The 13,087-nt window shown below is 44.0% G+C and overlaps 2 protein-coding genes across 2 annotated transcripts in view; one reads left to right on the forward strand and one right to left on the reverse strand.

Moving 5' to 3' along the window:
• The first annotated feature begins 27 nt into the window (after positions 1–27).
• Positions 28–3,376, forward strand: zar1l (zygote arrest 1-like). Its single transcript, XM_029645911.2, has 4 exons — positions 28–1,707; positions 1,948–2,040; positions 2,271–2,345; positions 2,560–3,376. The coding sequence occupies exons 1-4, from the start codon at positions 1,033–1,035 to the stop codon at positions 2,701–2,703; spliced, it is 987 nt and encodes a 328-aa protein (XP_029501771.2). The 5' UTR covers positions 28–1,032; the 3' UTR covers positions 2,704–3,376.
• A 552-nt stretch (positions 3,377–3,928) lies between these two features.
• fryb (furry homolog b (Drosophila)) overlaps positions 3,929–13,087 on the reverse strand; it is a 208,516-nt gene continuing 199,357 nt past the window's right edge. Inside the window, 5 exon segments of the mRNA XM_065004939.1 lie at positions 3,929–6,948; positions 7,416–7,639; positions 8,142–8,252; positions 9,707–9,724; positions 11,018–11,101. Coding sequence (XP_064861011.1) covers positions 6,690–6,948; positions 7,416–7,639; positions 8,142–8,252; positions 9,707–9,724; positions 11,018–11,101 — 696 coding nt within the window. The 3' untranslated portion in view covers positions 3,929–6,689.

The raw sequence follows: 13,087 nt of genomic DNA on the forward strand, positions 1-13,087 counted from the left end.
AATAGCTACTTGTCATTATTTCAGACCAGTGCAGATTAAGGAAAGGAAACAGAAGGAGGAGAAGCTTCCGTTCACTTAAAGGAGCCGGCTCATTTGGCTCCCAAACATCTTCGTTGAAAATGTTTAAAAATAGACATAGAACATGACAAATTGCACATCTCCCATGTAAATCCCAAATAGGTAGGCTACCAGTATGTCATAGTGAAATTCGCATTCAAATACATTTTTACCTGGACAAATTATTAGATGGCCTGCAAAACAATGTCTTGATTTTTTTATTCATTGAAACAAATTCACGTGGACCAGATTATTTATTGTTGTTTCTTCAGTGAGGACACACCACTCTTTAGATAATGATTTGTTTTACATATCTACAGAAAAACCTTGTTTTGAGCTCAAAAAACGATAGTAGCAGTATGCAAATCGGGAAGCCAAATGAACGGCTCTTTCACCGATGGGATTCGGCTCCCGACGTTCACCGTTCAAAAAAGAGCCGTTCATTCGCGAACGACCCATCACTAGCGTTCATGGTCTGAGTTAGAAGTAGATGTCATTTTCCACTACATTTTCCAAACATGATCATTAGATCTGTACTTGTCCCGAATAATCTGTCGTTCTGCCCCTGAACAGGCAGTTAACCCACTGTTCCTAGGCCGTCATTGAAAATAAGAATTTGTTCTTAAATAAAGGTATTTTTTTTAAAGAATATTTAAAAAAATGAAGGAAAGGAAAAATAACAAAATGTATGAATGGATGGAATGAAAAAAAGGAAATAAGAGAGTGCGAAAGGAAGGTAAGAAGGGATGAGGGAAGTAAGCAAGGACTAAAGGGAGGATACACTGGAAATATTCAAACACAGCCTGAGCGTCCCCTCTCTAAGCGCGGTTCCCAGTGCACACACCTGTCCTCACTTGACCGGCTAATCATATCCAATAGGTCCGGCCCAATTAGCGCTGTGGGTAGTAACGTCTTGACTGGAGGGCGGACGTGCACATTTAAACCACAGCAGGCTCACCTTGTCTACTATACACGATGGAGGGGTTTATGTTTTCTCCATACAACTTTAATGGCTATCCGGGCTGCGGTCCCATGATGGCTCCTATCCTCCACGGCAACCCGAAGTTCAAGCCTCACACCTGGGGTAAGGGGAGCATCTACGTGCCTCCCGAAGCGCTGGACTACCTTGACGTGTGTAAACGGGCCCAGCTGAAGGCCATCCTGTCTCAGGTGAATCCCAACCTTACCCCTCGTCTCCGGAAGGCAAACACCAAGGAGTTCGGGGTTCAGGTCAACGCCCAGGTCGACGCGATGGTCCAGTGCTCCCTCGGACCCAAGACGCTGTTCTACCGGGAGAGGAAATTTCCGGTATTTTCGAAGTCGCCTGTGAAGTGCCAGCAGAGTCCCTCGGCGGCTTCTTCTCTGGACCCGAAAGCGTTGCCGAGCACTCCGGTAAACAACGTGCGCTTCTCGCGACCCCTAGCTATTTACTCTCCGGTGTTTGATCGCCGGTTCTTCGCGCTGCCGGTGAAAGCGCAGGATGACAGCGTGTGCTGTGAGGGAGGAGAAGGTGGCGGTAACGGGGCTAGTGATGAGGATGGCGAGGCCGACGTTACCGAGCAGAAAACGGAGGACCAGGTTAGACCGGAGATCCCGCGTGAGGTTGTCAGGAAACCCCTACACCAGACGCCCAAAGGATTCAACTTTCAGGTCAGTCGTTCCTGGGGTTTATACTAGGGGAGAATACGATTGCACAATGTAATCGATTCTGAAACATGAATTGAGGAATATCTTGTACTGTGTAGTGTTCTTTGCAATGCGTCCAATTTGCCACCAATATGCCTTTTTTTCTTTTTTAAATTCACTTCTATTTGGAATGCCAGTCATCCTGTATAGGATGTTGTGTATTTAGAACTTTCGATTTGAATGAGTCACTTGTTTCGTCTGTAGTTTCTGGAGCAGAAGTACGGGTTTTTCCACTGCAGCAAGTGTAACGTCCGTTGGGAGAGTGCCTATGTGTGGTGCATCTCTGGAACTAGTAAGGTAACGGATCAGTCACTGTATGTCTCTGCCAACGGAAAAATTAGTTTAAAGTTCTGGTCAATAAGCCTTCATGTGCACTGCTTTTTGTTCTGAGGAACATGAGTAGACAGTAACACTATACACTCTGCCTTTTCTGCACTGTCCTTCAAATATTTATTAAGTTTAATGAATGACTTGTTTCCTCTTTAACATGGTTCTCATTACCCCCCCCCCCCCCTCTGTGAACTCAGGTGTACTTCAAGCAGCTCTGTCGTAAGTGCCAGAATGGATTTAACCCCTACAGAGTGGAGTCTATCCAGTGCAAGGTGAGAGGTGTGGGGGGGGACAGCAGGTGCTCGGCATGGTGCCTATGCCCCTTTAGCCTCTGAGGTCACGCATTAAAACAAGGAGGGGGGGATTATGTAGCTTTACTTTCATTGTCTTATGTTATGGATACATGGCCTACAGGTGAACTGACATGTCTACCCACTATTCACCAGCAGGGGTCAATGTTGCTGTAATTCTTCTCCTGTCTCTCAGGTGTGTTCCCAGACCCGGTGCTGCTGTGAGCAGAAGGAGCGACACATTGACATGAAGAGACCTCATAGACAGGACCTGTGTGGCCGCTGCAGGGGAAAGAGGATTTCCTGTGACACTACCTATAGCTACAAATACATTGTCTGAACTTAAACCAGCCCTGCTACAGGCCTAACTACAGATCTAGGATCAGATTGAGGCACATCATCATCCATAACCTTTTGGTTGACATATCTGAATTTAGATCAGTGGTTAGTGGAAGATGGATGTAAAACCAGTTTTCAAATCCTGCACTTAAAGGGGTGCATGTTTTTTGCCTTTGCTTTAACACCTGACTCAATGAATATAGTTGAGTTGATGAATTTAATTGGATGTTAGCGCTAGGGCAAACAATACATAAGCACCCCCTTTGGGTGCCCAGGCTTGTGACGCATTGCTGTAAGCACAGATCTAGGATCTGATTAGGGAACTGCCAATCCTAAACTTACTGCCCTTGGCGGGATGCACAACCTGACCTTATACCAGTATCTAGGGCCACAGTATCCTACTCTGAGCCTTCCCACATGGCAGGCTAAACAACACTATGCCACAGAGGTAGAAGTTGACCTTAACCACATATCTAGGATCAGGTCAACCTTCCTCAATCCTATCCACGGTTGTTAGGGAGGTGCAGTGGTCGACTTGTTTCTTACCTGCCAAGGTCCTGTCCATGTCTTAAATAGCCTGCCTCAAAACTTTTATACTCTTTCCACCGTGATCAACTGAGTGACTCAACTTTTTTTGTAAATATATGAAATAAATTTATTGCAGCATTAACCAATTTTTTTTTCATGGCTTTTCTTGTTTTGTGGTGTTCGTGAACTAGCTCATCCAATGCACTCTGAACTAGCTCATCCAATGCACTCTGAACTAGCTCATCCAATGCACTCTGAACTAGCTCATCCAATGCACTCTGAACTAGCTCATCCAATGCACTCTGAACTAGCTCATCCAATGCACTCTGAACTAGCTCATCCAATGCACCAATAGCAATGCACTCTGCACTAGCTCACCCAATGCACTCTGCACTAGCTCACCCAATGCACTCTGCACTAGCTCACCCAATGCACTCTGCACTAGCTCATCCAATGCACTCTGCACTAGCTCATCCAATGCACTCTGCACTAGCTCATCCAATGCACTCTGCACTAGCTCATCCAATGCACTCTGCACTAGCTCATCCAATGCACTCTGCAACAGCTAACAGGTCATTTACTGGTGTAATGTGACTGTTTGGGGATTCCTTTAACAGGGCAACGAGAACACAATTGAGCTGTACGACTTTTGATTCCTATCAACAGACGTGAACCGAAAGAGCACAATTTTTTTTTTGAGAGGTCTTTATTTTGAGACATGGCATCAACTCAATGACTTCACAAAGCTGTAAAACTATTTACAAAGTGAAAACTGTCTTCCTCTACAACGCTTTAAAAATGTGCTTTTTCTTGATGCGCACTTTCTCTCGCGCGCAAACCTTTGCATCTCATACAAACGCATCAGATAAAACATGAATCTTCTGAATACATGTCGTCCATTACAATATACACATGCATGGCAGTTAAATCAGTTTGAATTGAAGGAACGTGGGGGAAAATCTATAAAGCTGGTCAGGAATAGGATAGAGCTTCATCGGGTATAGATAAGACTAGACTGAACTTGTGTAGAAAGGAATCAAAAGCGACTGACCACCACAGGAAGTGTCTATGGCCCTGTTCCAATACTTTAAAATGCATCCTTCCTTGGCCACTGATCAGACCTTACTAGTATCAAACCTCTAGTATTTGAACCTTAACCACCCTGGTCAGTGATTCCTTCAAGGCAGGATGGAAGTTAAGGACTTAAAAGTATTGGAACAGGGCCCAGCAGGTATTTGAACAGTAGCTCATGTTTAGTTAAGAACATTTAAACCAGTGGATGTCAGCACACATCCATGTGACGGAGTATTTAGTGTGTACAACTGTACCCCCCCCCCCCCCAATGTCAGTTACACACACATCACAATATAGGATGGTCACGGTAACAAATGGTGTGTGTATACGTAGACCCACAATATGCTACACCGTATAGCCAGTGTGTACATACTAATCAATATAATGGTCTAAGGTAGGCTAGTCTTACAGTGGTCTTGAGGAGCTGGTTCACTAATACACGAGAAGCGTTCAGGTTCAGAAAACCAGGCAACAAGATGAAACACATGAATACTAGTCTGTGTCCTGTCTCTTCACACGATGCAGCACGCAGCTCCATGTGTAGGGGCAGCGATGCAGACGGATCCTAACAGTCTTTATTGTGAATGCCCACTTCTGTCAGTTGTAGAACTAAACATCGTCTGGGTAACCAATGCTAAGTAGAGGCTGTGGATTCTAGAATACAGCTTTCCTCTAGGTCAAGCAGTGCACATTTTCCCCTAAAGAAACTCTTTAAACAGTAGATACACACGTGGTGAGAGATATACAACCTTCCAGTCCTTGGCCTCGATCTCTCTCTCTCACAGATAAACAGCATAATTGAATGTCTCTCTCAGTAGTAACGGCTCCCCCTCTCCTCTCAGAAGTCCATGTTAGTGCAATAGAAGCTATGACTCTGGGACATTCACCCACAGGTGAGGCGTCAGGTAGTGGATCCCCAGGTTACCTGGTGGTAACAGGTAGATACTTCCCCCATCCTAAGGTTTCACTGAGATCAGGTATTTTCATTCACAGGTTGAATCTGATATCAGGTCAGGTAAATCCTCAGGTTCATCAGGTGTTTCATGTATGTCCTTTGGTCTCTCTCGGGGACTTAGGTCTTTTAATCCACAGGTGTGGCCAGCATCATCAGGAGTGGTTGAGATCTTCAGGTGTGGCCAGCATCATCAGGAGTGGTTGAGATCTTCAGGTGTGGCCAGCATCAGGAGTGGTTGAGATCTTCAGGTGTGGCCAGCATCATCAGGAGTGGTTGAGATCTTCAGGTGTGGCCAGCATCAGGAGTGGTTGAGATCTTCAGGTGTGGCCAGCATCATCAGGAGTGGTTGAGATCTTCAGGTGTGGCCAGCATCAGGAGTGGTTGAGATCTTCAGGTGTGGCCAGCATCATCAGGAGTGGTTGAGATCTTCAGGTGTGGCCAGCATCAGGAGTGGTTGAGATCTTCAGGTGTGGCCAGCATCAGGAGTGGTTGAGATCTTCAGGTGTGGCCAGCATCATCAGGAGTGGTTGAGATCTTCAGGTGTGGTCAGCATCAGATGTGGTCAGCATCATCAGGTATGGCCAGCATCATCAGGTGTGGTTGAAATCTTCAGGTATGGTCAGCATCATCAGGTGTGGCCAGCATCATCAGGTGTGGTCAGCATCAGGTATCGTCAGAATCATCAGGTGTGGTTGAAATCTTCTGGTGTGGCCAGCATCATCAGGTATGACTAGCATCATAAGGTGAGTCTATCAGGTATATTGACCCTCAGGTGTGAACACCAGAGGGTTGTTTAGGGTTCAGGAGCCCCCCCACTCTGAGTAGGGGCCAGGCGGTGTGACCCACCTTCCCCAGGTAACGGGACAGGGGTGTACCATCCCCTCCGATGGCGCAGCAGCACCCCCACCCCGCCTCTGCACCTTGGGCTGGGTCAGGAGGAAGAGGAGGAAGGAGAGGGGCCAGACCTTGTGTGTCTAAGACTGGTTCTGGATGTGTGTAAGGGGAGTACGGGAGGTGTGGTCCACGAGGTGGGATAGCAGGAAATGTGTGTGTGTGCGTAAGGTCGGGCAATGTGTTACCTGGTTTGAGTGGAGTGTGTGTGTTAGGGCTGAGGTTTGGAATGCACTGTAAAGAGTGTGTGTGAGAGGCCTGATGTATGTTTGTGCACTCACAGTGGGGTCTGAAGAGGTCTGGGGGAGGCCAGTAGAAGTCTATGAGTAAGGGCAGAGACAAGTCTATGGTTGAGCTGGAGGGAGAGGCCAGAAGTGAGGCTGGGTTTGGGGCAGTAGAGATGGTGGTAGTGGTGTTATGGTCGCGGGTAACAGCACCATCTGCGACGAGATCAGGGGCAATAGGGGTGACGGGGAGGATGAGGTTTGTCGGGCTAATAAGGGTGGATGAGGGGTACGAGGGGGGCTCCTGTGCTGCTGTCAGAGGCTTGTCCCTGAGGCAGAGGAGTCGGGGAGGTAGGTGTTGACCACCCGGTATCCCTGAGCGCGACGGATCATGTCCCGGATCTCCCCGTTGAGCTCCAGCAGCTTGGAACAGATAAGGCTGAGGTCTTGGCGTGACCCAACCAGGGCGATGGTCCCCGTCTGGCCCAGGGTCTGGTGTCGGAAGTAGACATTGAGGAGGGTCTGCACCTCGCTCTCTGACCCACCGCCAAACACACCGTTAGGCCACAGCCTCCTGGAAGGGGGGGTAGAGGAAGAGAGAAAAGGATCAGTGATCAAAATGAGTATTGTAAAAGTTTTGTGATCTTTCTCAGTCTGTCTTTACACCACTGATGAGGACAGAGTTTTTATTCTCAGCAACATAACAAAATAGTGTATGTGTGTGTGTGTGAATGTGTGTGTGAATGTCTGTGTGTGTGTGAATGTGTGTCTGAATGTGTGTGTGTGTGTGAATGTCTGTGAATGTGTGTCTGTGTGTGTGAATGTTTGTGTGTGTGTGTGTGTATGTGTGTGTGAATGTCTGTGTGTGACTGTTTGTGTGTGTGTGTGAATGTCTGTGTGTGACTGTTTGTGTGTGTGTGTGAATGTGTGTGTGTGACTGTTTGTGTGTGTGTGTGAATGTCTGTGTGTGACTGTTTGTGTGTGTTTGTGTGTGTGAGAATGTGTGTGTGTGTGTCTATGCATGCTTGTTTTGTATCTCACCTGCACTCGTGGATGTAGCGTATGGCCTTGCTGAACTCCTGGTTGTTGAGGCACTCCAGGATGGCCTGTACGGCTGCCTCGGGGGAGCTGAAGTTGGGCAGGGCGGCAGAGGCCTGGGTCTGGGTGTGGGCCAGGTGTGTGTGTTCCAGGTTGCTAGCCACCGCTGCCTCTGCTGCTCTTAGACTGGTCTTTAGGTCACTCAGCTCTCGAGACATGTTAAGCAGCTACAGAGGGGAGAGAGGAAGGGAGAGGGGGGAGAGAGGGATGGAGAGGTAGAGGGAGGGAGGGAGAATGGGAGCGAGAGAGAGAGGGGGAGAGAGGGATGGAGAGGTAGAGGGAGGGAGGGAGAATGGGAGCGAGAGAGAGAGGGGGAGAGAGGGATGGAGAGGGGAGGGAGGGATGGAGAGGTAGAGGGGGAGGGAGGGAGAGACAGATGGGAGAGGGAGGGGGGACGTGTAGAGAGAGGGAGGGAGAGAAGGAGGGGAAGAGGGAAAGAGAGAGGGAGGGAGATGAGTGTGTGCCCATATATATTACTTTTGTGAAAACGGATCAACGTAAAGAGAGGAAGAAATGAAAAAAAAGCGAAAATAATCTCTTGATTCATCTTCAACAGGTACACAACAGCTAACAAAGCTGACTAACAAAATACATTGAGTGTGTGTTTGTCTGTTTATAGAATTGTCTCTAGGTCGCTTCTGAAGCATCCAATCGCAGTCCTTCTCTTACCTCAGGCACAGCGCTGACAGCATGGACCTGTCCAATCAGCTTGCAGTAGGACTGGAAGAGGAGGAGCAGTTGGAAGTGAAGCTTGTAGAGACGCTGACACAGCTCCAGTTGCTGAGAGGAGAGAGAGGACGGATTTTTAGACAGTACAGTACAGGACACACATACAATCCTCAACCTGAGCCATCTAAATCAATTCATACATTGTATTGTTGTGTTGGTTATATTGGCCGCAGTAGAATCAGCAGTTACTGAAAAGGAACACTAAAGGGTGAAGTGAGAAAACATAGTAGATCCTATTAAATCATAGTAGATCATAGTAGATCCTATTAAATCATAGTAGATCATAGTAAATCATAGTAGATCCTATTAAATCATAGTAGATCCTATTAAATCATAGTAAATCATAGTAGATCCTATTAAATCATAGTAGATCATAGTAGATCCTATTAAATCATAGTAATCATAGTAGATCCTATTAAATCATAGTATATCATAGTAGATCCTATTAAATCATAGTAGATCATAGTAGATCCTATTAAATCATAGTAGATCATATTAAATCATAGTAAATGATAGTAGATCATATTAAATCAATAGTAGATCCTAGTAGATCCTATTAAATCCCAGTAGATCCTAGTAAATAATAGTAGCTCATATTAAATCATAGTAAATAATAGTAGATCATATTAAATCATAGTAAATAATAGTAGATCATATTAAATAATAGTAGCTCATATTAAATCATAGTAGATCCTAGTAGATCCTATTAAATCATAGTAGAGCATAGTAAATAATAGTAGCTCATATTAAATCATAGTAGATCCTAGTAGATCCTATTAAATCATAGTAGATCATAGTAAATAATAGTAGATCATATTAAATCATAGTAGATCATATTAAATCATAGTAAATAATAGTAGATCATATTAAATCAATAGTAGATCATATTAAATCATAGTAAATAATAGTAGATCATATTAAATCATAGATCATATTAAATCATAGTAGATTATAGTAAATAATAGTAGATCATATTAAATCATAGTAGATCCTATTAAATCATAGTAGATCATATTAAATCATAGTAAATAATAGTAGATCATAGTAGATCAATAGTAGATCATATTAAATAATAGTAGATTATAGTAAATAATAGTAGATCATATTAAATCATAGTAGATCATATTAAATCATAGTAAATAATAGTAGATCATAGTAGATCATATTAAATCATAGATCATATTAAATCATAGTAGATCCTATTAAATCATTGTAGATCATATTAAATCATAGTAGATCCTATTAAATCATTGCAGATCGTATTAAATCACAGTAGATCATAGTAAATCATAGTAGATCATATCAAATCATTGTAGATCATAGTAGATCATATTAAATCATTGTATATCATAGTAGATCATAATAAATCATAGTAGATCATAGTAGATCCTATTAAATCATAGTAGATCCTATTAAATCATAGTAGATCCTATTAAATCATAGTAGATAGGACTTAGTAAAGCACTTAGTAAAGGACTTAGTAAAGGACTTAGTAAAGGACTTACTGCCAGAGATTCCATTTGCTACACAGCGAGAGAGCATGTTACAAGGCGAAAGAGAGAGAGGGAGGCGAGAATCACACATCAATCAAACACATGCAGTAGAGTAGAGTATAGCACAGCATAGTATAGTATAGTGCACTGTAGCATAGTGGGTAGTATAGCATGTAGTAGAGTATAGTATCGTGTATAATATAGTATAGTGTTGTGTATAGTATAGCATAGTATGTGGTATAGTATAGTGTGCAGTAGAGTATAGTGCATAGCATGGTGCATAGTATAGTGTATAGTATAGTGCATAGTATAGTGCAGTGTATAGTGTAGTGTATAGTATGGTATGTAGTAGAGTATAGTGATTAGTATAATATATAGTATAGTATAGTATACAGTGTAGCATCGTATATACTATGGTGTATAGTGTGTAGTAGAGTATAGTGCATTGCAGTATAGTACAGTGTATTGTGTATAGTATAGAGTGTAGTATAGCGCAGTGTGTGGTATAGTGTGTAGTAGAGCATAGTGTATAGTATAGTGTGTAGTAGCGTAGAGTATAGTGCATAGTATAGTATAGTGCATAGTATAGTGGAGCATAGTGTATATTATATAGTATAGTGTATAGTGTACAGTATAGTGTATAGTATAGTATATAGTGTATAGTATATAGTGCATAGTGGTTAGTATAGCATGTAGTAGAGTATAGTATCGTGTATAATATAGTATAGTGTTGTGTATAGTATAGCATAGTATGTAGTATAGTATAGTGTGTAGTAGAGTATGGTGTAGTGTATAGTACAGTGCATAGTATAGTGTGTAATAGAGTATAGTATAAGGTATAGTGTATAGTATAGTGTATAGTATAGTATATAGTACATAGTGCATAGTATGGAGTATATTATAGTATGTAGTATACTGTATAGTATAGTGTATATTTTAGGGCGGCAGGGTAGCCTAGTGGTTAGAGCATTGGGCTAGTAACTGAAAGGTTGCACGTTCAAATCCCTGTGCTGACAAGGTACACATCTGTCGTTCTGCCCCTGAACAAGGCAGTTAACCCACTGTTTACGTCATTGGAAATAAGAATTTGTTCTTAACTGACTTGCCTTATTTAAATAAAGTTATAGCATAGATTGTAGTATAGTGTATAGCATATAGTATAGTGTATAGAGTATAGTACAGTGTATAGTGCATAGTCCCCCTACACAAGGACATTAAATACACCTAGAGAAAGAGGGGGAGAGAGGAGTGTGTGATCAGTTTATTGTTTTAAACTACAGTGAGACAGGTGCGTGTTGTCAAGGGGACTTATTGATTCCTTACCTTCTCCTCTGAGTCTCCTGGCTGACAGGTAATCACGCCATCGCCAGGGCACCTGGGAAACGTGTCCTTACAGTTCCTCAGCCACTGGAAATGAAGAAGAGAAAGTGAAAAGGAGGGGAAGAGAGAAAAAAAAGAGAGAGGGGAGGAGTGTTACTTATCAGAGCTTGTTAGACTGGCCAAGGTGCTACAGATAACTCTATGATAACACTACAGTGTCTCCTTATCATAGGGTTATCTGTAGCACCTTGGGTTTTACAGATCAAACTACACACAATACCCCATAATGACATCACAATACCCCATAATGACATCACAATACCCCAGAATGACATCACAATACCCCATAATGACATCACAATACCCCAGAATGACATCACAATACCCCATAATGACATCACAATACCCCAGAATGACATCACAATACCCCATAATGACATCACAATACCCCAGAATGACATCACAATACCCCATAATGACATCACAATACCCCAGAATGACATCACAATACCCCATAATGACATCACAATACCCCAGAATGACATCACAATACCCCATAATGACATCACAATACCCCATAATGACATCACAATACCCCAGAATGACATCACAATACCCCAGAATGACATCACAATACCCCATAATGACATCACAATACCCCAGAATGACATCACAATACCCCATAATGACATCACAATACCCCAGAATGACATCACAATACCCCATAATGACAAAGTAAAAACTGGTGTTAGGACATTTTTTCAAATGTATTCAAAATAAAAAACAGAAATACCTTATTTACGTAAGTATTCAGACCCTTTACTTTGAGACTCGAAATTGAGCTTAGATCTTTCTACCACTTGATTGGAGTACAACTGTGGTAAATTCAACTGATGTGACATGATTTGGAAAGGAACACACCTGTCTATATAAGGTCCCACAGTTGACAGTGCATGTCAGAGCAAAAATCAAGTCATGACATTGAAGGAATTGTCCGTAGAGCTCTGAGACAGGATTGTGTCGAGGCACAGATCTGGGGAAGGGTACCAAAAAATGTCTGCAGCATTGAAGGTCCCCAAAAACACAGTGGCCTCCATCACTCTTAAATGGAAGAAGTTTGGAACAACCAAGACTCTTCCTAGAGCTGTCCGCCAAGGCCAAACTGAGCAATCAGGGGAGAAGGGAGGAGACCAAGAACCCAATGGTCACTCTGACAGAGCTCCAGAGTTCCTCTGTGGAGATGGGAGAACCTTCCAGAAGGACAACCATCTGTGCAGCACTCCAGCAATCAGGCCTAACCCACCTGGACAAGAGGAATACCTATGTGAGAATGCTGTTCATCGACTACAGCTCGGCATTCAACACCATAGTACCCTCCAAGCTCGTCATCAAGCTCGAGACCCCGCCCTGTGCAACTGGGTACTGGACTTCCTGACGGGCCGCCCCCAGGTGGTGAGGGTAGGCAACAACATCTCCTCCCCGCTGATCCTCAACACGGGGGCCCCACAAGGGTGCGTTCTGAGCCCTCTCCTGTACTCCCTGTTCACCCACGACTGCGTGGCCACGCACGCCTCCAACTCAATCATCAAGTTTGCGGACGACACAACAGTGGTAGGCTTGATTACCAACAACGACGAGACGGCCTACAGGGAGGAGGTGAGGGCCCTCGGAGTGTGGTGTCAGGAAAATAACCTCACACTCAACGTCAACAAAACTAAGGAGATGATTGTGGACTTCAGGAAACAGCAGAGGGAACACCCCCCTATCCACATCGATGGAACAGTAGTGGAGAGGGTAGCAAGTTTTAAGTTCCTCGGCATACACATCACAGACAAACTGAATTGGTCCACTCACACTGACAGCGTCGTGAAGAAGGCGCAGCAGCGCCTCTTCAACCTCAGGAGGCTGAAGAAATTCGGCTTGTCACCAATAGCACTCACAAACTTCTACAGATGCACAATCGAGAGCATCCTGGCGGGCTGTATCACCGCCTGGTACGGCAACTGCTCCGCCCTCAACCGTAAGGCTCTCCAGAGGGTAGTGAGGTCTGCACAACGCATCACCGGGGGCAAA

The sequence above is a fragment of the Oncorhynchus nerka genome, linkage group LG19 (genome assembly GCF_034236695.1).
Source record: "Oncorhynchus nerka isolate Pitt River linkage group LG19, Oner_Uvic_2.0, whole genome shotgun sequence".
In the NCBI taxonomy this organism is placed as follows: Eukaryota; Metazoa; Chordata; class Actinopteri; order Salmoniformes; family Salmonidae; genus Oncorhynchus; species Oncorhynchus nerka.